This window comes from Triticum aestivum, chromosome 1D, assembly GCF_018294505.1.
Source record: "Triticum aestivum cultivar Chinese Spring chromosome 1D, IWGSC CS RefSeq v2.1, whole genome shotgun sequence".
In the NCBI taxonomy this organism is placed as follows: domain Eukaryota; kingdom Viridiplantae; phylum Streptophyta; class Magnoliopsida; order Poales; family Poaceae; genus Triticum; species Triticum aestivum.
Window position 1 is genome coordinate 252,134,318 of NC_057796.1, and position 25,982 is coordinate 252,160,299.

General features: G+C 46.7%; 1 protein-coding gene across 1 annotated transcript; it reads left to right on the forward strand.

Annotated features, from left to right (window-relative positions):
- Positions 1-16,260: 16,260 nt before the first annotated feature.
- LOC123181283 (salt tolerance receptor-like cytoplasmic kinase 1) lies at positions 16,261-18,104 on the forward strand. The gene is made up of 2 exons (XM_044593542.1): positions 16,261-16,749; positions 16,848-18,104. The coding sequence occupies exons 1-2, from the start codon at positions 16,395-16,397 to the stop codon at positions 17,528-17,530; spliced, it is 1,038 nt and encodes a 345-aa protein (XP_044449477.1). The 5' UTR covers positions 16,261-16,394; the 3' UTR covers positions 17,531-18,104.
- Positions 18,105-25,982: the final 7,878 nt, after the last annotated feature.

Here is a 25,982-nt window from a genome sequence, read left to right on the forward strand (position 1 = left end):
TGTAACTGCACGACCCATCAGGCGACCCATGGGCAATACCTTATGCACATACCCTACCCACGACTAATCGGATTATCCATGGGTGAAGATGGTGACCCATACCCTATCCATTCAGGTCAGGTGCTCATGGGCGCGACCGGCCATCGGTAGGATTGCCGGGTTTAGCAGGGGCGGGACACATGCACTGTAGTCTGTAGCAAATTGGCATTATGTACCATAGCAAAGCATACACAGTAGCAATATCAGTGTTGTAGCTACTGTTTTTTAAGTGGTCATTTAAAAAATGCAGACAATTTCTGGAAATGCAACTTTTTTCAGTTGAATATTTTATAAACACAAATACTTTTTGAACAAGGCGACCATTTTCTTAAAAAACTGCTAACATTTTTTAATTGTGTAAAAAAAATGTTTTGAAGAGTTTGAAAACTTGATCTTTTTTTATTACAAGCATTTTGCTGAATTTGCGAACATTTTTTTCAAACCTGAACAATATTTTTTTTTTGAAAACGTGAACGTTTTTCAGATATGCATTTTCTTTGGCAAAAAAGTGAATCATTTTTTAAATTGTGAATGCTTTCCAAAATTTATGATTTTTTGAAAAAACTAAAAAAACAAAAGAATAATATAAAAACCGGTCTAGGAAACTTCTCGAACGGTGAAAAGGCGGGCTGGAACCTTCCACAAGGTTCCCAAAACTGGATTTGCCATAGACCGTAGCTACGTCAGCCCATGATGGCATTGTCCGCCAACTCTTGAGCGTTAGCATGACAATTTTACAATGAGCGTCATAGAGAAAGTGTGTCGGGGAGCTCCTAGTCGGCGCCTTAAACACTGGCTAGGAGAACCAGTGCCCACGTGCCCCGCAATATGGGCCGGCCCAGTATCAAAGGGCACCTAGTCACTTGTCCCATGGGCGCCTTGTTCGCTCGGTCATGGTTGACCGATCAACCATTGATTTTTTAAGAAAAATACAAAAAAAATGAATACAAAAAAGTTACATGAATTTTGAAAAAAATCATGATTTTGAAGAGATAAGTTGACGAATTCGAATAAGTTCAATGTATTTTTGAAAAAAACATGTTCACAAATTTTAAAAACTTCATCAATTTTGAGAAAAGTTCCCTAATTTGAAAAAAGTTCATCAATTTTGAAAAAAAAAAGTTCATCCAATTGAAAAACAGTGCAAAAATTTAAAAAGTTTATCGATTTTGAAAAGAAAGTTCGCAAATTTTCAAAAACATGCCCACAAATTCAAAATTAACGTGCATCAATTTTTCTGAAAAAGTTCACCGAATTTGTAAGAAATTCCATTCCATGGATTTGAAAAAAGTTCATCGATTTTGATAAAAAAAAAGTGCATGCATTTTCAAAAAACGAGGAAAAAAGGAAATGAAAAGAAGAATGAAGAAAAGAATAAAAAGGATGTAACTAATCACATCGGGGTGATTTGTTTGATTGGCTACTGTAGGTAACACTATACCAGGAGGTTGTGGGTTTGAATCACACCTCGTGCGCAATTTTTTCCTCCCCCCTTCGCGCACTTCTGGGCCGGCCGATGTGCAGGCCGGGACGCTGCCTGTTTCCTTTCTTTTTTTTCTTTCTATTTTCAATAATTTGGGATATCAAAAAATCTGCTAATTTTAATAAAACTATCATAATTTCAAAAACAATGTTCATGATTACAGAAAAATGCTCTGGAAATCAAAAGCTGTTCATGAATTTTTTTAAAAATGTTCGTAATTTTTTTAAAAAATTACGATTCCAAAAATGTTCGCTAATTTGAAAAATGTTCACTAATTCGGAAAAATGTTCAATATTCAAAAAAAGTGTTCAGTAATTTGACAAATGTTCACGAATTTGGAAAAAATGTGCATGATTCAAAAAAGTTCATGATTTAAAAAATAGTCTTTAGTTTTAAAATGTTCATTATTTCAAAAAAAATGTTCTTCACTTAACAGAATGTTCACAAATTTCGAAACAATTATTCCTAATTTTAGTAAAATGTTCACGATTTCTAAATGATGTTCGTGAGTTAAAAAAAGGATAAAATGAAAACATAAAAGTAAATAAAAAAAGAAAAGAAAACATAAAATAAAAAATAAAAAAGGAAAAGGAAAGAAAAACAGAAAAAACTGGTTCAGGGAAGGTTATAGAACCTTCCCAGAACCGGTTGGTGGTGAAACCCAGAAATGGGCCGGCCATAGAAACAGTAGCGAGCGAGGGTGGTGGGTACACGCTACCTTGCTCGCCGGCGCGTGAACCCGCCGTGCTGGAATAGTGAGTGCGTAGTCGTCCTCCTGTTTAATGTGTAGCACGCTGGACAGCGAACAAATGTGCACGCTATTGGGCTGACCCATTTACCCAATTAACTGAATTGTTTTTTTTATCATGATATGGAGCCAGCTATTCGGCTCGGTTTTAGTGCTGTTTTATTCCTGAAACCCGGCTATTGCGGCAAACTAAAAATATTCAAGAATTCCAAAAAAAGTTACGCCTAATATTCTTTTTCATGAATTCAAGTACTGTTTGCAAGAAACATGTTATAAATTAAAAAAAAATTCAAATTCTAAAAAGATTCGCAAAGTTCAAAAAATGGTCACAAATTTAGAAAATGTTCGCAAATTCAGAAAAGTGTTTTAAAAGTTTACAAAAATATTCATAAATTAAAAATTAAAAAATGCTTACAAATTCAAAAAATGCAAAAGAAAATATAAATAAATAAAAAACAGAGAAAATAGGGAAGAAAACCAACATAAAAGAAACATAGAAAACAGAAAGAAAGGAACCGGTTCATGGGACCGATGAGAGAAAGCCATGGGAGAAGCCGTATATGGGCCGACCCGTATGTCGTGCGAGCTCTCCATGTGTTTGTGGTGTATACTTCGTGATACACGCGAAATAGGATACGCCTCGACAGACTGCACTTTGGTGGCTACAGTAGGTAGCATTGTCTGGAGGATAATGGTAATGGGAAACTACTCTGCGGGCCATTTAACACATTTTTATAAAAATACAAGATCACTAATTAAGGGTACTCCCTGCTTACCCACAAATATCTACGGCAAGTAGCGTAATGCATGTGTGCCAGTTGTGATCGTCAGATAGTTCCGATGGGTTTTTGACGGATCGCTGACAAAATAGTTTTTTTTTGTGAGATTCAAACTTGAAATCAAAATATCTTGTCAATTGAGCTTTCCAATTACGTACAATTTTAACCGTTGACTTATTTACGTCGAGATCTTTGAAACTAGATCCTATGTTCTCAACGGACTTTTTCTTGGCGCAACTTGAACTCCAATAGAAACCTAACTTGTACTCAACATACATATACTTCACCGGTTAACGTACTTGTACTTTCAACGCATAGGGCACTCTAATGTAGTGCAGTAATGCTTTTTGCTTGGTACAACTTTCGTAGGAGCCTAGATCAATACCATCAACACAAGATGGAGGAGTAGGGTATTACCTCATCTCCGAGGACCCGGACCTGGGATAATCTCTTGTGTGCATTCCCTCTAGATTCCCATTAGGCGGTACACCCCATGAACATTATTATCGGGAAAATATCACCCAGAACTTTTTTATTTAATAATTCTAAAAATTCCGAAATTAGTTTAGTAATGGAGAGAATTATGTACGAAAATTAAAATATTAATGCATCCAAAAATAGTTGTACGACGATGACTAAGCTCTTTCTTAAATGAATTTCATATCTGCTCCATTTCATCTTTAATATAAATACACATAGCTCTCCTGGAGCCATCCTATATACATGTCGCTTAATATGGCAGATTGCCGGTAAAATCACATAGGGAGGAAAGTGACTAGGGCGGCCCCGTGTAAGCATGTCGACTTCTTCCATGGAAAGCGATGTTCCACCCATTATTTCCTATATCCTTCTCTGGTTTTCATTCGATTTTTGTTTTCTCTTGAAATTCATGAACACTTTTAAAATGTGCATCTTAAGAAAACCAGTGTATGAGTTTTTTCTAAAAAATAGGAACTTCTACAATATTCATGATTTTAAAAACGTTTATGAATTTTAGATAATATTTGTGTATTTTTCAAAAATGTTCTGAAGTTTAAAAAACATTCGTGATTTTTTTCTAAATCTTTGTGAATTAAAAAGGTAAAATAATAAATAAAGAAAAAAGGAAAAAGGAAAACCGGAGGGAAATTCAACAAACCGGAACAAACCCCTAAAAGGAAGAAAACAACATGAACCGAACGGAAGGGGAGGTGATGAATGGATAGTGGAAGAAAAAAATGGGTTTCATGGGCCGACCCATAATAGCGACCGTGTTATGAAATTGCCCGACATCTTGTCGCGATAAGCGGTAAATAGGATTTTCCGCTCTCACGCTTAGCTCGGAAAAACATTTCCAGTGTGTTTTCGACTGCTAAAAAAACCAATGTGTTTTCCTGTCGAAGCCCTTTTTTTTCTAGTCGCCGTCGGCGCCGGATGGTTTGAGATACTCCTTGTGCATGCATGTACTACGAAATATGTTCCGTGCGTGTACTACCACATCCGGACCCAGTTGTTTAAACGCAAGCCACACCTCGTTTAGGCAAGCAAAAGCAAAGGCCGAGAGCCCGAAAGTGCAGCAGTGACTTGCTTGAAGTTACATTATGCATAACAGGTTTTTTTGCACGAGCGCTTCGCCGTGGAGACCAAAGGGATAGCGCACGGGCACGGCATCTACGATGTAGCTTAGGCGACAAAAACACCCGAGACAAACAAACACCGTACAAGAAGCAGCATCTCTCCTGCCTCCTGATTCCTGCACAACCTTCTTGTGCACCTAATCGGCCAAGTCAAACACTGTGAATTAAGCAAGACAAATAACCAATCAGGAGTGGTTAACTGCCGCGCCTTCATGGCTGGCTAGCCTAGTAGTAGTACATGCTTAACAGCTACTACCAACCATTTAATCACCAGGCCCTACCATCACAAGCATCCGATTCCCCCATTGCCAGTATAGTACACACCCTATATTGAGCTCCCTGCACGTATAGTTTCCTGCGGCACTTGTCTATTCGTCTTCGTCGTCCCAGTTTAGTCGATCGGCATCCCTAGCTCCCTACTACTACCTCTAGTCCTCTACATTCAGAAGAAACTATTTGCTCCAGACATATTCAGAGAAAGAATACAATAGGTAGCGCCGAAAGAGAAAAGAACGGTATAGGAGGAGTATCATTTAACCAGAGGAAACGGGCACGTTTCCTGTACTACCTTTATTCTCCTATATATAGAAAATACGCGTGCAAGATCGCAGCAGATAGGATTCATTCAAAGAGCGCGGCGACCGACGATTCAGCCGACAGATTGCTCGCACCGGCGACCAAATTGGAATAAACGGATTAACAAGCGCCACCGTGTCCGGCTGTTCCACGCACACAACAAAGTCCTCCACGCGCACGGACGGACGGACGGGCGATCGGTTCGTGCATGCACACCTGCACCCCCCGAAACTTTATTTCATCAATCAACAACGTTGAACTTCAGATGCACGCATGGTTTCGTCAAGTTTCAACGTTGCTGTTCCAATCAGCGACCTAGATACCACCACAGCTCTTTTAAACTTCGGTGTATATATAGGATAGGACCCATATCATATGTGCCATTTCTTTTTAGCGATTTTGCTTTGCTTCCCGCAAGCTGTTAGAATTTATATTAATTAGGAGGAGGAGGAGGCAGTCTTGTTCAGTTCCGATGCGATGTCCATGGCTTATTAGCTCCTCGCACGTAGCTTCCAAGCACACTGCACACGCCAAAAAAGAAATACAAATTGTAGTAATCCATATCCATTGCACCAAACCTGAAATTGGCACGTACGGCAAGCAAAGACATACGCGGCACCGAATTTATATCGCCACGAACGAAATCGACTAATCATTTGAATTAAGTAGCCCGCCGCGCGCACGCGCGGGTTAGGAGTAGGGTTCTTGTCTGATTGATTGTTCTCCGATACCAGTAGAGACCACCATACAGTGTGCACCATTACACCTCCTTTTTGTCTCGAGGCGTGTGGAGAAGCTGAACGGCTCGTGAAGAAGCTTCGTGCTCGCTTCTCCTTCTCGTGCACCGCGGTAGGTACAGTCACGTCCATCGCGTCGATCGCTGAAGTGGTTTATTCAAAAAGACATAGTAGATTATTTGATTTTATGTGATCTTTGTTAGAGGCGATTTTGTGCGACTAATTAATCGGTCCTTTTCATGACTGATTGGTGCGAGTTTTCTTTCAGAAATGTGATGGAATCGGGAGCCGGCCGGCCATCAGCCATGCGTGTAACTGCATGCACACTGTAGTGTGTTATTGTTAATTTGGACAGGAGAGCTGATTAAGCCTGAGTGAGTGGACATGGTGTTAGGGCGTCGTCTTCTACGTCGGGCCCCTGACGCTGCACCTCTACAATGCTCGATCGGTACGTACGTACTCCAACTTCATCGATCGCCATGGACTCCCATCCATCCGTATCGATCCACGACGTGCTCCCTGCGAAGATACGTACGTTTTTTTACGGTTCTGAAGCTGACCTGCGATCAGCTAGCCTAGCTAGGGGCTAGCTAGTCCGTCTCTCTATCATGAAGCAGTCTATTCATCAACTTACACGATGGAGAGGGGCCGGCCAGTAAGAAGAGATTAACTGGTGATCCGAATGCTTTCTGATCACATGGAACGGAAAGTCCTGGCTTGCTTACACCTACAAATTTCATTATTAAAAAAAACTGATGTTTACTTGCGGAAGGAAGGAAGCAAAGCGTGCGGGAAGTGGAGCACTTTACGGTGCATTGTCAACAATTAGCATCTGGCAGCAGCTTTCCTGCGTTTAAATCGTTTCATTCACGAGCTCTCTCCATCGGCCATTACCATTCACGTATATCAGTAGTATATTTACAGGCCACAACCAAATTAAAGGCAAACGAACTGACGCGTAGTCTGAACTCCATTGAAGCCACTCACTCAGCCGGAGCGCAAGACAGCAGCGGTATATGACACGTGACGCACACGGACGGTGCAACCGTGCGTCGTCGTACTCACAGTCACCGATCACCGGACCGCGACATATAATCTCGCTTCCACCGTTGCTTTCGGCGTTAAACTTCCTTTGGCACCACCTTACCGGCCACTGCTTCGTGACAGCAATCACTTACCAGACCGGAGAGCGAGTGGCGAGTGCCAGGGGAAAAAGTATTTGTACTATGTAGGGTACATCAGTAACCTCCTGAAAGAGCCCAAGATCGGCCCACTAATATCACGACATGTGAATTACCATCGTTGCTAAGTATGGATTGTTTCAGTGCAGCTTTGGCCTCTGTGTGGTGTTGTGGCCAGTGAACCATCGGAGTCAGCAAATTGATTCGAATCGGCAGCCAATGATTGCAAGCTGCTCTACAACCAAGCCCCAGGCCAGTACTGCAGCAGTGCACCTGACGACTTGTCCTCAGCGACTCTCTGTTCCCAGTACAGGTTCTCGCTATATCGATCAGCCGTACCGTACGCGCCCTCCCAAGACCGGACGACGCGGCACGCGGCTGATCGCTGCGTGCCACCAGCGGTGATCGGTGGTACGTTGCAGGCTTGCAGCGCCGTCAAGGCAATGCACCGTCCGACGTCGACGCCGGCCGCCCGGGTCGCGCGCCAAACCCCGATCCGACGGCCACGGCCCGTTTCGTTTCACTAGGACAAGTGTCTTGAAGTTCAGTGCCTTTTGCAGGTGCGGCTTGACAAGCGCACCCAGTACAGGCAGCCGTAGAAGCCACTTATTACTCTTGGCGCGGTGTGACTTGGTTGGCTTGCGTCGTCGGATCATCGTGCGAGATGTACTTGCATCGCAAGAAAAGATTAAAAGCTATTCCGTTCTCCTAACAGCCGGATGATAGTTATTGTCAAAAAAGAAAAAAACAGCCGGATGATGGTTTTCTGAATGGCCAAAGTGCTTAACGATGAGCCGTGGGTCCCAAAAGTAAAAATTGCATCAATTTTCTCTATCGCCCATTGAACTCTACTCCATTCTTTGCGACTTCGACCTCGAGGCGAACACCGAGGATGATATTGTTTGAAAATTGGAAATACACCAATAGTGGTCTATACTCGACGGAGTTTGCCTACAAGGTGCAATTTTTAGGCACTATCCGCTCACCCATAGGGCACACGATTTAGGCTTTGAACATGCTTAAGGAATGACTTCAACTTCAAACAGTTGACACCACAACTTGGCACTTGAGGCTCTCCATTAAACATCCCAAACAAAACAGCAATAACCTATATCCATGCTTCCATCTTGGACTATTTGGAATGAACAAAATGTCCGCATCTTCCAACACAAGAGTGCTCCTCCACTGGTTTTCTAGCCAACATAAAGAATGATGCTATGCTTTTGGCACTTGAGGCTCTTCAATTGATAATTCAGGATTATAGTTCCAACGGATCTCAAGCTCTGGTTAGGCCTACAAGACATCTTCTCTATTTGTCTCGAGTGCGCGCCTTTGGTAACTGAGTGGAGGATGAAAGTCATTAAAAAATAGGATCAATCAAGAAAAAATGTTTGCCTTCTTGGTATACTTCCCCCATAAGGAATTCAGAAAGAGCATATAATAGGACAATTCTCTACAACTATGCTACTCATACCCTGGTGGTCATGGACAAGATTAAAAAGAAAACCTTGTAGTAATGAGCTGGCAGTATACTGTGGGGTCGACAGGGTATGTCTAGAGGGGGCTGAATAGACAATAGCAAGGTCCAATTAGCAATTTTAATGTTTCTTGATTCTTAGGCAGATTGGCACAAGCTAAATAACAACTACACCCTACACATGTATTTTTAGGATATGGGCAGCGGAAAGTAGAAATAAAGCAAGCGCAAGTAAATAGCGAGTAGAGTTTGAGTGATTCATAAACAATGGTTGACGCGGAAGATTTTTGACCCGTGGTTTCGATTGGTGGTTCTATCGCACGTCCACGTATGGAGGCTTCAACTCAAGGATCAATTACCACAAGAAAAATGGTTGTGAGATTCCACGGAGGAATCGAGTAGGGCTCCATCCACAAAGGTCCACGAGGAAGCAATCTTGTCTATCACACTATGCCTTACGCCTACGGATTGAAAGACTAGCCTCACTCGAGGTAGATCTTCATCCAGTAGGTGATCTCCTTGCTTGTTCAAACTTCTTGCTTTCTCCACACGATTTGGAGACTCCCAATCTCACCTAACCAATCCGGAGGCATCACCCTCCAAAAGGTAATAGGTGGGGTTGTTGATGATGAACTCTTTACTCTTGTGCTTCAAAAGATAATCTCCTCAACACTCAAACACTCTCTCACAGATTTGGCTTAGTTGGGTGGAAAGCAATGAGGTGAGTAGAGACCAAAGTTTCTATGGTTGCCTAGTTGGACTGGAATTCCTCTGATCTCAACACAAGGATGGGGAGATCTCTCTTAGAGAAATGGATATAGGAAGTGTATGCTTCGCTCTGGTTGCTCTCGGGGAGTTGGTGGAGAGTGTGGGTATATATCGGCAGCACCAAAAATTCAACCGTCACATGCCTTTAATCACTACCCAATGGGACCGGGTGAAATCACTTAGTGAGACCGATCTGTACAAAAGGTTTGAAATTTAGGTTTTTTGGTGAGACCGGTGAAACCATTCATGGGGCCGCGTGTTGGGAACGCAGTAATTTCAAAAAAAAAAATCCTACGCACACGCAAGATCCATCTAGGTGATGCATAGCAACGAGAGGGAAGAGTGTTGTCCACGTACCCTCGTAGACCGAAAGCGGAAACATTATGGCAACGCGGTTGATGTAGTCGTACGTCTTCATGATCCGCCCGATCCTAGTACCGAAAGTACGGCACTTTTGCGATCTGCACACGTTCAGCTCGGTGACGTCCCATGAACTCTAGATCCAGCTGAGGTCGAGGTAGAGTTTCGTCAGCACGACGGCGTGATGACGGTGATGATGAAGTTACCGACGCAGGGCTTCGCCTAAGCACTACAATGATATGACCGAGGAGGAAATCTGTGGAGGGGGGCACCGCACACGGCTAAACAATCAACTTGTGTGTCTATGGGGTGCCCCCTCCCCCGTATATAAAGGAGTGGAGGAGGGGAGGGCCGGTCCTCTCATGGCGCGCCCAAGGGGGAGTCCTACTCCCACCGGGAGTAGGATTCCCCCCTTCCCTAGTTGGAGTAGGAGAAGAAGGAAGAGGGAGAGGGAGAGAAGGAAAGCGGGGCCGAACCCCTTCCGAATTCGGATTGGGCTTGGGGGGGCCCACCTTGGCCGCCTCCTCCTCTCTCCCACTAAGGCCCATTAAGGCCCAATGACTCCCCGGGGGGTTCCGCTAACCCCCCGGTACTCCAAAAAATGCCCGAACTCATCCGAAACCTTTCCGGTGTCCAAACATAGCCTTCCAATATATCCATCTTCATGTCTCGACCATTTCGAGACTCCTCGTCATGTCCGTGATCACATCCGAGACTCCGAAAAACCTTCGGTACATCAAAACAGATAAACTCATAATACCGATCGTCACCGAACGTTAAGCGTGCGGACCCTACGGGTTCGAGAACTATATAGACATGACCGAGACTCATCTCTGGTCAATAACCAATAGCGGAATCTGGATGCTCATATTGGTTCCTTCATATTCTACGAAGATCTTTATCGGACAAACCGCATAACAACATACGTTGTTCCCTTTGTCATCGGTATGTTACTTTCCCGAGATTCGATCGTCGTTATCACCATACCTAGTTCAATCTCGTTACCGGCAAGTCTCTTTACTCGTTCCGTAATGATTCATCCCACAACTAACTCATTAGTCACATTGCTTGCAAGGCTTATAGTGATGTGCATTACCGAGAGGGCCCAGAGATACCTCTCCGACAATCGGAGTGACAAATCCTAATCTCGATCTATGCCAACTCAATAAACACCATCGGAGACACCTGTAGAGCATCTTTATAATCACCCAGTTACGTTGAGTTGCAACTCCTGATTAACTGGGTGATTATAAAGGTGCTCTACAGGTGTCTCCGATGGTACTTGTTGAGTTGGCATAGATCGAGATTAGGAATTGTCACTTCGATTGTCGGAGAGGTATCTCCGGGCCCTCTCGGTAATGCACATCACTATGAGCCTTGCAAGCAATGTGACTAATGAGTTAGTTGTGGGATGATGCATTACGGAACGAGTAAAGAGACTTTCCGGTAACGAGATTGAGCTAGGTATTGAGATATCGACGATCGAATCTCGGGCAAGTAACATACCGATGACAAAGGGAACAACGTATGTTGTTATTCGATTTGACCGATAAAGATCTTCGTAGAATATGTAGGAACCAATATGAGCATCTAGGTTCCGCTATTGGTTATTGATCGGAGACATGTCTCGGTCATGTCTACATAGTTCTCAAACCCGTAGGGTCCGCACGCTTAAAGTTCTGTGACGATCGGTATTATGAGTTTATGTGTTTTGATGTACCGAAGGTAGTTCGGAGTCCCGGATGTGATCACGGACATGACGAGGAGTCTCGAAATGGTCGGGACATAAGGATTGATATACTGGAAGCCTATATTTGGACATCGGAAGAGTTCTGGGTGAAATCGGGATTTTACCAGAGTGCCGGAGGGGTTACCGGAACCCCCCGGGGGTTAATGGGCCTTGTTGGGCCCTAGTGGAGAGAGAGAGGGGCCGACCAGGGTAGGCCGCACGCCCCCTCCCCCTCTGGTCCGAATTGGACTAGGAAGGGGGGCGGCGCCCCCCTTTCCTTCTCCCTCTCCCCCTTCCTTTCCCCCTCCCAGTAGGAGTAGGAAAAGGGGGAGTCCTACTCCTACTAGGAGGAGGACTCCTCCTCCTGGCGCGCCCTACAGGGCCGGTCGGCCTCCCCCCTTGCTCCTTTATATACGGGGGCAGGGGGCATCCTAGGACACACAAGTTGATCATTGATCTCTCTTAGCCGTGTGCGGTGCCCCACTCCACCATAATCTACCTCGGTTATATCGTAGCGGTGCTTAGGCGAAGCCCTGCGTCGGTAACTTCATCAACATCGTCATTACGTCGTCGTGCTGATGAAACTCTCCCTCGAGCTCTACTGGATCGTGAGTTCGCGGGACGTCACCGAGCTGAACGTGTGCTGAACACGGAGGTGCCGTACGTTCGGTACTGAGGATCGGTCAATGGTGAAGACGTACGACTACATCAACCGCGTTGTCATAACGCTTCGCTTTCGGTCTATGAGGGTACGTGGACACACTCTCCCCTCTCATTGCTATGCATCACCATGATCTTGCGTGTGCGTAGGAATTTTTTTGAAATTACTACGTTCCCCAATAGTGGCATCCGAGCCAGGTTTATGCGTAGATGTTATATGCACGAGTAGAACACAAGTGAGTTGTGGGCGATACAAGTCATACTGCTTACCAGCATGTCATACTTTGGTTCGGCGGTATTGTTGGATGAAGCGGCCCAGACCGACATTACGCGTACGCTTACGCGAGACTGGTTCTACCGACGTGCTTTGCACACAGGTGGCTGGCGGGCATCAGTTTCTCCAACTTTAGTTGAACCGAGTGTGACTACGCCCGGTCCTTTGTCGAAGGTTAAAACAACACTAACTTGACGAAATATCGTTGTGGTTTTGATGCGTAGGTAAGAACGGTTCTTGCTCAGCCCATAGCAGCCACGTAAAATTTGCAACAAACAAAGTAGAGGACGTCTAACTTGTTTTTGCAGGGCATGTTGTGATGTGATATGGTGAAGGCATGATGCTATATTTTATTGTATGAGATGATCATGTTTTGTAACGGAGTTATCGGCAACTGGCAGGAGCCATATGGTTGTCGCTTTATTGTATGCAATGCAATCGCCCTGTAATTGCTTTACTTTATCACTAAGCGGTAGCGATAGTCGTGGAAGCAGTAGTTGGCGAGACGATGACGATGCTACGATGGAGATCAAGGTGTCGCGCCGATGACGATGGTGATCATGACGATGCTTTTGAGATGGAGATCGAAGGCAGATGATGATGGCCATATCATATCACTTATATTGATTGCATGTGATGTTTATCCTTTATGCATCTTATTCTGCTTGATTGATGGTAGCATTATAAGATGATCTCTCACTAAATTTCAAGGTACAAGTGTTCTCCCTGAGTATGCACCGTTGCCAAAGTTCGTCGTGCCGAGACACCACATGATGATCGGGTGTGATAAGCTCTACAATCACATACAACGAGTGCAAGCCAGTTTTAGATACGCAGAAATACTCGGGTTAAACTTGACGAGCCTAGTATATGCAAACATGGCCTCGGAACACTGAGACCGAAAGGTCGAGCGTGAATCATATATTAGATATGATCCTCAGGTTCCTTGTTCTAAACTTTGTTCTTAAGGCTAGTCATAGTGGGAAGTAACTTAGACTAGTGTCATGCATATGACACTAGTCTAAGTTACTACCTTCATAGTGCAAAGTAATACTCCCTGCGTTCCTAAATATAAGTCTTTGAAGAGAATCCACTATGAACCACATACGGATGTATGTAGATGCATTTTAGAGTATAGATTCACTCATTTTGCTCCGTATGTAGTCCATAGTGAAATCTCTACAAAGACTTATATTTAGGAACGGAGGGAGTATAATAGTAGTATCATAGTGAAGGTAGTAACTTAGACTAGTGTCATGCATATGACACTAGTCTAAGTTACTACCTTTATAATGCAAAGTAATATAATAGTAGTATCATAGATGGCTTCATTTATTAGCTCATAGACTCATCTTATCTTGGAAAACGCTATGTTACAGTAACATATTATGATACCACCTCTCATTAATTACTTACCACATAAGCACAATTTTTTTAAAGTGTGCTATGTTACTAGCTAAGTTACTCCTATTATGCTTAGCCTAATAAGTATAGTGAAATTGATAAGTCTTCTGCTGTGCAATTTCGAAATAGCTAGTGCTACCCATCAAGTACTAGCTGCAGTTTTATCATAGGCCGTGCCAACGCAGAACCCATCGACATGGCATTGCTCGACGCAATAAATCTCACCTTATAAAAACGTACACGCGCCCATACAGGCATGGATGCCGAGTTCAGTGAACGCGAGCGCGGAGTTCATGTGAAGATGCGATGCGGTTCCAGGAATCCGATGCGTGCATGCATGCATGCATTTCCCCTGCACAATCGCGTTTAATTACTACCACTGCACAGCAGCGCAGCTTTCTGCTCCCAGATTCGAACCAAAAGTAAGTACCACCAGTACGTACACAGGTACTAAGGCGTAACAGCAATAGGCTGCACCAAGCTTCAAGTTTGTTTTCGAAATCGAACGTAAAAGGGACCGTCGCTTGCTGCTGCTGTTGCTTGTACCATGTAACTGCACCACCCATTGGTTTTTTCTTTGCAACCAGGCAAAAGACACCCACTGGATTCAGACTTGGGCGACGGAGACAGACTGAAGCGCCAGCATAACTAACTGTCCATTTGGCCAGGATCGCAAGCGCGAGCGTTGCTTTTGCGGAGACGCAAACCTTCAGTTTGCACTTCCACCTCCCGCATCGAGCACGCGGGAAGCCACTTCCCGCATCACCAACTTAACTTGCGATGATGATTCAGCGCAAGACCTGCGCGAACGAGACGCTGCTTAATCCCGAGTGAATCATTGCAAGCAACCAAAAGCACATTTATCACGACGACTCTCTGCCCTCGTCTTGGTCTCGGTTCATCGTTCGCTCTCGCTGCGCGTGGCCTTGACCACCGTCTTCTGTTCAACGGTGTGCAGCGCCGCTGGTGTTCATCGCACCAAACCTGGCCAAAGTCCGGCACACGTCTCGCCTCCGACGCCTTTACGACGCAGGAAGCTTCTCTCAGAGAAAAAACACAGCAACGAGCAATTATACCAAGCAAGACATAGGTTTCAATCTCCTTTCAAAAACAAAATCAAAAAAGTTTGTCTAATTCACATAATGTCAAAAATGCTCTTTAGTCCTGGCCATGGGCAGCCCGGCCCGACCCGGCCCGGCCCGACGCCGCTCCAAGGCCGGGCTCGGGCCTAGATTTTGAGCCCGAAGGCCGAGCCGGGCCAGGCCCGGCCCATTGTTTTCATGTTTTCCTGAAGGACGGGCCGGGCCGGCCCGAAGCCCGACGGGCTTTTACGTGTTCGGGCCGGGCCGGGCTCGGGCCTGGGTTTTTTGCGTCGGGCTTGGCTAGGCCCGGCCCGAGATATGGCCAGGTATAACGCTCTTATATTATGGGACGAAGGGAGTAGATATTTTTTAAGAATGTCACATCTAAGATCCCACAAATAACACAACAACAAGAAACAAAAAAAAGCTAAGACAAAAAAAATAGACCACAAATAAAGTGGACCTCAAGTTAAATGTGATGTGTCCTAGACAGACCCAAACGAAAATGTCACCCAACTATACCAGGTTGCGGAAAAAGGATTCCTTAATTTTAAGATTAAGGCAAAAAAATCCGTGAGGGACAAAATACATTTTCATGTGATACATATATTTGAGGTGATAACACCACACCAAGTGAATGCTGATCTTTACATAGTACGATGCACATAACCAACGCGTCCACCACCACAACAACAACAACAAATCTTTTTACGGTGACTTAGGAAAAGCCCGGCCTCTCCTATTTCTTGATCAGGGCTCGGCAACGACAAATGTAAATGGCACGACTAAGCCTTTTCTAGAGACGAGCATCATCAGGTGTACCTTACTCCAAAGTCATATCAGTGGTAGTAGTTGCGAGACATCCTGGATCTTGGAGGAGCCATAACCGTTGAGGGTAGGGAGGCTCGGCTCCTCGCGCATAATTGGCGTTTCAGCTGTAATCTAACACGCCAATAATCCGTTTTCAAGCCAAAGCTGCACGCAAATTCGCATGTTATCGTCCATGTGTTGATCCAATTATTTCTCCCCAGAAAGGACCATTATTCCCGTCCGTTGTAATCTATTGGAGAGCTCCAGAGACGAGGGAGGGTGAGCCCATGACTGATTTCGTGCATGTATTAGTATTATTTATTTATTTTCTTTATATGGATGGAAGGTTATGATGGATGGTGGTCAGTGAGTGAGTAAGGTGGGCCCGGGTGCCAGCCACAGCGAGATGGTTCAGGTTCTACACTTGCCATTCCTACCCCTGCCTGCATAATGATCTGCTAAATGTTGGCACTTCACAGTTCACACCCCCACCAAATCTGAATTCCCCGCACCCACCTATATATAAGCCCCTCTACGCCACACCAAGTACACCCGCCGTTCTCTCCACAATATACAGAGCACAGAGCCAGAACCCCAAAGCCACCTCCCTCTCTCGGCTCGTCTCGTCTCGTGTGTGCTTGCAAGAAATCCATAGAAACCGGCGAGGATCGATGGGCCAGAGGTTCAGGTTCTTCTGCTGCGGCTGCGGGGCCAATGCGGCCGACGGTGACATGGAGGTTGACGACGAGTCGGAGTGCGGCGGGAGCAAAGGGGGCGAGGAGGTGGGGACGCGGCAGCTGTCGTGGGCGCAGGTGGAGAGGATGACGGGCGGGTTCACCTCCGCCGTGGTCGGCGAGGGTGGGTTCAGCACCGTCTACCTCGCGCGCCTCTCCGGCGCCCTCGCCGCCGTCAAGGTCCACCGCAGCAGCGAGCGCATCCACCGCGTCTTCCGCCAGGAGCTCGAGACGCTCCTCCGCATCCGCCACCCGCACATCGTCCGCCTCCTCGGCTTCTGCGAGCAGCAAGGTGCGTGCTTTATTCCGGCATTTCTCTGCTCTGTGCCGCGTCGCGCGCCGTCGTGCTGTAGCTGAAGCTGAATTGTTTGTGGATTTTGGTCGGTGCAGATGAGGGTGTGCTGGTGCTGGAGTTCGCGGCGAACGGGAACCTGTACGAGAAGCTCCACGGCGGCGGCAAGGCCGCGGGGGCGATGCCGTGGGCGTGGCGGGTGTCGGTGGCGCTGCAGGTGGCGCAGGCGCTCGAGTACCTGCACGAGCGGTGCGAGCCGCAGGTGGTGCACGGCGACGTGAAGGCGTCGAACGTGCTCCTGGACGCCTCCATGTCCGCCAAGCTCTGCGACTTCGGGTCGGCGCGGATGGGGTTCTCCGCGGCCGTCCGCCCGCGGTCGTCGGCGCACACCATGCTCGGCTCCCCGGGCTACGTCGACCCGCACTACATCCGCTCCGGCGTGGTCACCAAGAAGACGGACGTGTACAGCTTCGGGGTGCTGCTGCTGGAGCTCCTAACCGGCATCGAGGCCTTCTGCCCCGTGGAGGGCCGGCTGCTGACCGGCGTCCTCGCCCCGCGGCTCAAGGCCGCCTGCGACGCGCGGATGCTGGTGGACGAGCGGCTCGGGAGCGCGTACGACGCGGGCGAGGCGTCCGCCGTGGCCGCGCTGGCGGCGTCGTGCGTGGGGCAGAACCCCAGCCTCCGCCCGTCCATGGGCGACGTGGTGCGCACCCTGGAGCAGAGCGCGCAGGGCTCCATCCTGGCCGCAGGGAGAGGATCGGACGGCCAGGGGAAGCTGTGATCCACGAGGACCGTAGGCGTTAGATCCGGATTGGCCAGCTGTAACCTGTGATGAGTGGTGTGAGCTGCACTGCACACTTGGAGCCTCGGGACAGGCCGAGGGCGGGCGAACAAAGCGGTAGTAGTGGGCGAGCATATCGAAAAGCCATCTCGAAAAGAAAAAAAGGATGGGGAAAAAGAGTTGGTTTGGAAGAGAAAAAGGTAACTGTAGGGTTTGTGCGCGCTGATGGGGAATTTCGATGACATTATATGCCAAAGTGGCAGTGATTTGGGTGTGAGAGAGAGGGAGGAAAAAGACTAAAACAAACTGGGGTCGTCCATTCTGCGATTCTAAAGATTTTGGTGATTGTTTGGTTGGTTTGTAAAGTACTCCCTCCGTCCCATAATATAAAAGCGTTTTTGACACTAATCAAACGCTCTTATATTATGGGACGGAGGGAGTATTACATTGAGTGTTCTTGCTGCTGTTCAAAGTTTGTTCGTTCGTTTTGTTTGTGGTTCGAGCTTCTACTTGTGACGGGTTTGACAGCCTTTCTCTCCGTAATAAACAATTGCTGTGCTGCCGTGCGAATTTATTACCGCTATAGTAATATGGTACGGTGGCGTCAGATGGACGAACAAATCTAGCAGTCCAGGTTCAAAAGCAGAAAGTAAACAGCGTCCTCTTAATACGACGTTATTCCGCTGTCCTGCAGAGCAGATTAGTGGGTTTGGATCCTGGCACTGGCACTGGCACCCACCCAGAGCGCCAGATTCCAAAAACTCCGTTTTTCAAACGCGCGCACATATTCTCCTCCTCTCTCTGCATAAAAATTCAGTCCATGGCGCTCTCTGACATATATGGTATTAATATATATACAATCCATGTTGGTCAAACAAGCGTATACTACTCCATTCCGTAGTACAGTACATGTTCTCTACTACTCTTTTCAGACACAGCTCATTCCAAAGAACCAAAACGTGTCACTGAGAACCCGAAACTCTTCCAAACGCTTCCCACCCGCTCAAATTGGAATTTTCTCCATAGTAGAAATACCACAGCTGCAGGAGAGAAAAGAAAAATACTAGCAACACAGGAGAAGCCCTAATAATGCAGCTCAAAATGATTAAGCAAGGGGCGAGGGAGGGGTCTTGACTTTGAACGAGGCCTACGGAAAGGGACACATGCCCTTGCTCCCAAATAACTAACCACCACACCACACCACAATGGCGCGCGCATTGAATAGGCTGACGCCAGGCCGAGGCCGGGCAGGACTGTCCATACATACAAGGGAAAAACGAGGCGGGGCGGCCGGGGGGAGACGGCGACATGCTCCCCATACGAAAAACGCCGTCGGCTCCCCTGTACATGTCGCCGGAACCGGTCACGTACGGGCGGGCGGTGGCGCGTCGCCGTCGTGATTGCGCACGCAAACCCTCCGAGAGATTCAGCTTCTCCGTCTCTTTCGGCGTCCGCCTGATGGGCCAGCCGTTTACGGGACCTCGGGTAAATTGATCGGCTCGGATTAACCTGCCCGTTCTTTTCCGTCCACGCCTCTAAGGCTGGCCATAGTGGGGTAAGATAAGTAGTATCATGTGCTTGGAGTCGTAAACATGCTTATATGACAGGCAATTAAAAGAGAGATGGTTATAGTAACATAGGTAGATACCGTAACATAATAAATATGATGCTACTATGTGTCATGCATGGCAATAAATGAGACCATTTATGAAACTAATCTATGATAGTATGCACTATAGAGATAGTAATATAGACTAATAACATATACTCCCTCCATTCCAAAATATAGTGCGCCCGCGTTTCCCGAGGTCCAACTTTGACCATAAATTAAACCAACGAGACCGATTGCGCCAGGAGAAAAAATTATATAATTGAAAACTTCTTTTGAATACGAATTCATTGGTATAACTTTTGCTCCCGCCGCAGTCGGTCTCGTTGGTTAAATTTATGGTCAAAGTTAAAGCACGGGAATAGAGGAAGCACTATATTTTAGAACAGAGTGAGTATATGTTACTAGTCTAAGTTACTCCCCACTATGATCAGGCTAAGACGATTCTCTTCTTCGCCCTTCGTTTCCTGCCGCCTCCTGCGTCGCAGTCGCTGAAATAGTATGGCGAAGTGGTAGATTTGTGCGTGGCTCGCCTTGTGCACCGACAAAAGAAAACCGGAACGACGGGAGAATTTTTCATCGACGGCAGAGGTGAGGTGTTTGCTGTAGTGCAATGTACCAGGCCGGGAGTCTCGGACGGCTTTGCATTGACCTCGCCGGAGATGGGCCAGTTGACGTCGCTCGTTTGCCCAAGGCTCCGCGCTAGGAGCCGGCCTCCGGCAGCTCCACGAACGCCACCTCCCCCGAGATGGCCCTGCAGTGCACCCAGCAAGTTTGACCAATGATTTTTTATTAGCGCCGGCAAATAAGAATCTATACTAGTACTTTATATTATGCTAGACTGCTACTAGTATTGTATAGAGTCTGAAAAAGTAGTCTGTATACTATACTGAATTCTTTTTTTCCCCTTCGAAAGGAGTATATAGAATTCAGAATTCTTTTATACCGAATTCTGTCATGCAGCCTAGTGTATTACTCTAGCTATCGCAAGCTTGCCCGTAGAAGTCAAAAGACATTATTATTGACAAAGAACTGGCATATGAAAATTGAAAAGCATGCACGGGGTGCTGTTGCTTCACCTGGGCATGGTCTCCGATCCCAATTGTGGCCACGGAGCCCTCCTTCTTGACCCACTCATGAGAGCAAAGTGTACTTCCTGCCATCAACAACTGCAACACGCATCAAAGCCGCTCAAACACGACCATAGCTTGATCTACACTTTTACTGGGTCTGCAGCATGTACAACATGTGCATGCGCTTTTGAGAGCTGAAACTATTTTGCAGAACAAGTATTGCCGTTTTCCAAATGAAGGTTTGTTTTCAAAATGAAGATTCTGGTACTATTTGAGTGGAAATAATTGGTCTGCAAAGAATGTACAAGAACATCATGTGCCCTCTACCAAAAAAGGAGAGGCATCTTGCTGAATTCTACTTTAGCTAGCATGCTTAGCAAAGCTGTACAGGTGGAGAAGTGTCTGGAGATAGAATAGGCAGGGGCGGCAGCTCTGGCGTCACCGGCTAAAATCTTCAAGGCATTAGCAGCTGAGCTTGCCCACAGCCTCAGAGCAAGTGTGGCTTAATTTAGCCGTAGCAACCTTGTAGTCGAAGCAACAGTTCTTTTGCCCTCTCCTTGGGTAGGAGCTCAGCTCAGGGATAGCATGTGTATGGCTGCTGGGTGCTGCTCCGCTTGATCCAAAACCGGTTAAACAAATGTGGGATCAGAAAATTGTCCCTGGTATGTACTATTAGTGATCGGACTGGTAAGTCCAACTGTCATCGGCCATGGTAATTGTCCTTAGTCCTCATACATGCCGATGTAAGGAGATGTCGGTAATTTTTTATATCTACCGCGTGCTTTGTGCGTGGTGATGTATTCTAATCTGTCAGCAACGTTCTTCGTTAGTCATCATAATTTGTTTTCTCTGCATTCAAAGAGTGCACATAAACATGGTGTATTCCTTACGAGGATGCCACCTAAACAAATCATCTCAGTGAAAATGGAGGAGAGTATCAAACTCTGGAATATTTGCAGATTATATATATGCGCATAACCTTCTACGGGGCCTCCATGTCTGAATAGAGAAGAGCTCGATCACAACAGCATTTGGCTTCTTGGACCCCTCCACCAGCATAGGAAGAATTATGTGTGGAGATGGATACAGGATTATGTGTGGGAGCAGTTGAGACAGTTGGAATGAGCTGGGGTAGATCAAGATATGGACATATGAGGGCGTGACAAGTCATGAGCATTCTCTTGTTTAGGCAAAAGGAGAGGATAAAAGAAAAGTTTGGTTTGATCGTGCATCACCCAACATATCTTCACATATTCTCCCTCAATAATTTGAAGCCATTGTTGGTAAAAAAAACAGACGAAGCCATTTCATTTTGCAGAATTACTTCATGTATGGCCTTTCTCAGTCCCATTTTGGGACCTCATTTATTATAAATGTTCACCAGTAGTACAAACCAGCCCAACCATAATGAAAGTTACACCGAGGTCCTTAGACCACCGACCGACCATTACCGCCACCAAATGAGCCAATGACGTGCCGCTAACGTTGCTCTTTTACCGGAGCCAGCTTGACCCTGCCAATGACAGCCGAGAAGTCTTTGTGCATGTGCCCCTAGGAACCTAGATCTTGGGGTCGCAGTTGTCGTTGTTGAACATTTGAAACGACCTACAGCACGTGTCACCAGTTCACGCTGGCGTGTATGCACGGCGGGAAACCCTCGTCTCGCCGTCTTGGGGAGACGACATGAATCTACGTTGGACCTCCGTCGACTCGTCCCGTCAAAATCTCTATTACCTGGTATGGTAGATTAGTGTTGAATTAGGTCAGTGTTGTACTTTTTGAACTGAATTTTCGTATCAACTTGATCAAATAATAAGCAACCAGCGAAGCACTAAGGTGATTATGGGTGCCGAACCGAATGAGATTGCCATACTCTATTGGAATGCGACTCAAACTTAGGTTATATAACCAATGAATGGGCAAATAAATTGCATAACTAACTTCCAGAGTATTTCTTAGACAGTGAGGACTAACTTCCATAGCCGAAATGGAATTCTCTCACAGAATCGCACTCTTGTGATTTAGCCATGTGCCGCTTGGTCAACTGATTTTCAGACATTCCACCACTGGCATACACGCCGTGGGGTGCAATCATATGTATCTTCATAGTGGCTTAACTACATTTCACAAGAATTCGCTCGTACGCGAACACGGATTCTTTTTCTGAAAAATAATGGCTGCTTCCATAGCAATTAAGGTGTAAATTATTGGTGTGGATAGCGAGAAGAAGAGTCGCCTTTTCCTAGTCCGAAGGGAATGTTACTTTGCAAGTTGCTTGCGCTTCCAGCCTGATCTTGATTCCCCGAGCAGGAGCACATCACATGCAACAGCCGTTTTAAGCGCGATCTGTGTGGCCTGGTAGATATGCACGGAACATGGTTACTACTAACGCATATAAACAGGGGATATGTAGGAAATCATTATCGAGGACAGAAAAGATGTTCGCCTTTTGCAATGTAAAGTGAGTGCAATCAGTTGCTACTATCCTTAACAACCTGCAGAATCATATCTCCATATATATGAAAGTTGTTAACTTGGAGCAAGTACGTATGCCGAACGATAAACATGCGAGATATCATGATTATCAACCGACTCCAAGGGTAGAGGTTCAGGTTGTTCACGAAAAGCGGCGCGCAAGAACCAGCCATGAGAGGTCCGGTTTGTAGGACATGCTGGTTAGTTCACGGGGTGCAAATTAAGGAGACAGCCAAAAAGGAGGAGACCTTTTGAGTTTTGAACGTTAGTTAATCATCGAACTAATTAAGCTAGCTTTGCAATGTCACATCCAACTACTTGCGAACGTCACTACAAGATAATTAACTAACCAATCTGTGTCACACAAAGCACATGCCAAAATGCTAGCATGAGGTCGACATGCATAGGCCTAACGACCGTCACAACAGCATGCAATAACAACAATGAGAAGATGCCAGAGGAAAACACCGTGCTAGCTGCTCATGAAACTCACATCGGAACGAAGAAAAGGGTTTCTGGTGGACGGAAAGGGGCAAAGAGAGGGAACTTATAATTCATCCTAACATGCGTGATATCTTGATCCATGAATAAGTGCCATATAATGGAGCTAGCAGCTAGGTTAATTAGAGGGGGCATGGCACATGCCCAACACATACTTCGCGTTGGGGCAATGCTAGCTGTTATTGGTGTTTGTGATGGTTTACAGGCGGCCATACGGGGGACAGGAGCTAGGCAACACCCTGGTCACCTCATCGATAGGTCAAACCACATATGGTAGTACTATAAATGGAAAACATACCAACATGACATTGCCTGTGAACGATCATCCCAATTGATACATGTATATACGTACTTGACTAAGGACAGTCATTCTCAAAGATTTTCTCGCCCAGTTGATAGATTAACAAACATGTTGTTAGCCCCCCTCCGTCTCCACAGGCCTAGACGACGGCCTTGCCAGCGAAGAGAGAAAAACTCAATCCTCCTTTGTGTGGGAAGAAGAGAACGAATGAGATCTCACGTACTAAAAATGGATGCAGTACATGATGAGAAGGCGGAGAGAAAGAGAGAAGACGCACTGAATTGTTTTTTAAAGAGTTTTTTCCATGAGGCATAATATTCATCATCACAGGCAGGGGAAGAATTTGTATTAAGGTATGGTCGATGGAGGCAGCCATGCATTCAGTCGCAGTGTGCAAATACACTCAAGATGAGTTTTTTAAGGCGTGGCGGAGACCCAATATTCATCATGTTTGGTCTGCTCCAAAACCTGTAACTAAATTTCCTATAGCGTGAAAACTATAGGGCGATTGTCGTATAATTTTCACGATATAACGTAGAAATGGTGTTTCCTTAATTTCCACTGTATAAAGTTCCTCCAATCCCATGCATGAGAGTAGCTTGAAGGCCACGCACGTCGTATATAGTATAAATACACATAGCCCGGCGAATGCAATGCATAGCTCATATGATCTGGAGTCGGGCCTCACCTTATCCATGACGCCCGGCGCATCATTTCACCCATAGGTGCATGTGAGATAATGCGATGATCCATCAGTAGGATATCTGCTGTTGGTCCCCCGAGAACATTCCACGATCACTATACTATTCATCACCATCTACTACATCTTAGGTAGCTATAGCTGGACACCGTCGATCATCTAGAGTGGTACTGCATTTGCCAAATGACCGCCAGGCCGCAGGAGCGGCAGGCCATGTGCCACACTACATGATCTTTGACGCCTCCGTGAACGGGCGGGGGATTCCGATAGCTGAACGTCATGTGTTTGCTCGGTCGCTTCGATGTTTCTAGGTAGCTCTCCGACTCTCTTCTCTCTACAGTTTGAAAACTGACATAGAACGAGGCTCAGGCCGACGCGTTGACAAATACATGCAGACGTCAATTGTCTTGCACTGTTGCACGGAGACGATCGGTACGCTGCTCGCTTTTGCTTCGGTGTCGTTCAGCGGGCGCGCGAGCGAGGTTGCCTCTGCATGTGCTGCGGCTCGCGGCGGGCTCTACTTTGACCAGCTGTAGTGACGGGGATCTCAAACGCTCGTGCCAGAGCTGGAGGTCCATCGACAGCCCGACACCCAAGTCGACGAACACGACGCTCATATAGTCATCATACTAGCCGTCCCTTGATTCCATGGTGCGAAGAGTGATGTCGTACAGTACGAGAATGGTGGCAGGCACGGCCTTAAGTAGCCTTCATTTTAGCTTACCAAACATCGGCGCTTTGCCGGAGATCATGTCGTCTTTGCAAACCAACCCCCTGAAGCCAAAGAAGATCACGCAGTGAAAGAATGGTTTTACTGCTACCCTGTATAACAGAGCGCACTCGTCCTCTGTTCCTGACTGACATTCGTGCTGGACCTCCGGCGGCTCCCCGGAGTCCGGTGCAGCGCAGGGCAGGCAGAATTATTCCCGGTGGGCCATCCCGTGACGCAAGGTTGGACCGCCAGCCTGGCGCCCCTCCACAGCCCACCGCTCGCTCTGAGCCTCCCTGATCCGATCGTCCGTCCTCCAATCCCAATCCCGATCACATCCGCAACGATATTTGAATTTTGGCGCCCACCCAAGCTCCCACCCCCATGCCATGTAGGAGTGCTCCAGGAGACGAGGCGGCGGCATGCATGTGCGCGTGCCACCGCTCATGCCGTCACGCATCACGTGCTGCTCCAAACCTAGCGCTGGATCCTGGCGAAAGGAGGCCAGCGCTCACGCTGTCACGCACTCAGGAACAGACAGATCGAGAATTCTCAAAAATGTGCAGCGTTGGCGCATCTAACGACTCCCAATAATGCGAGAGTCTTTGCATGTCAGTTTCCGAGCCGTCTATAGTACAGGGTACAGACTACAGAGAGGCCACGGAAACAGAGAGAAAATACATACACGCATGAATACGAGAATACAAGGGCCCATGCGTGATAACTCCGGAACCAACCGCCTACACATCCAGCGATCAACCGATCGACGGAGCTGCCGAGAAAGCCAATCATCGTCGTCGTTGTCGACGAGCAGGGGCCACGCATATCGCCATGTCAATGATGCCGCGCCATGTGAGCGGGCCGCCACTTTACACCCACGCCATGCTGTTGCTGTGTAGGTGCACGCCACGCTCTCCGAGGGCTCGGCGACGAGCGGAACAACTCGACATGGCACATGCACATGCCATGGAATGCATGCGTTGGTTGTGTACACAAAAGGGGGGTGTGGCTTTGGTTTTGCTTTGCTTGGCTTGGGCTTCACCTTTGCCTTTGGCACCTGCTGCTCCCATCTGTTTCGGTTTAT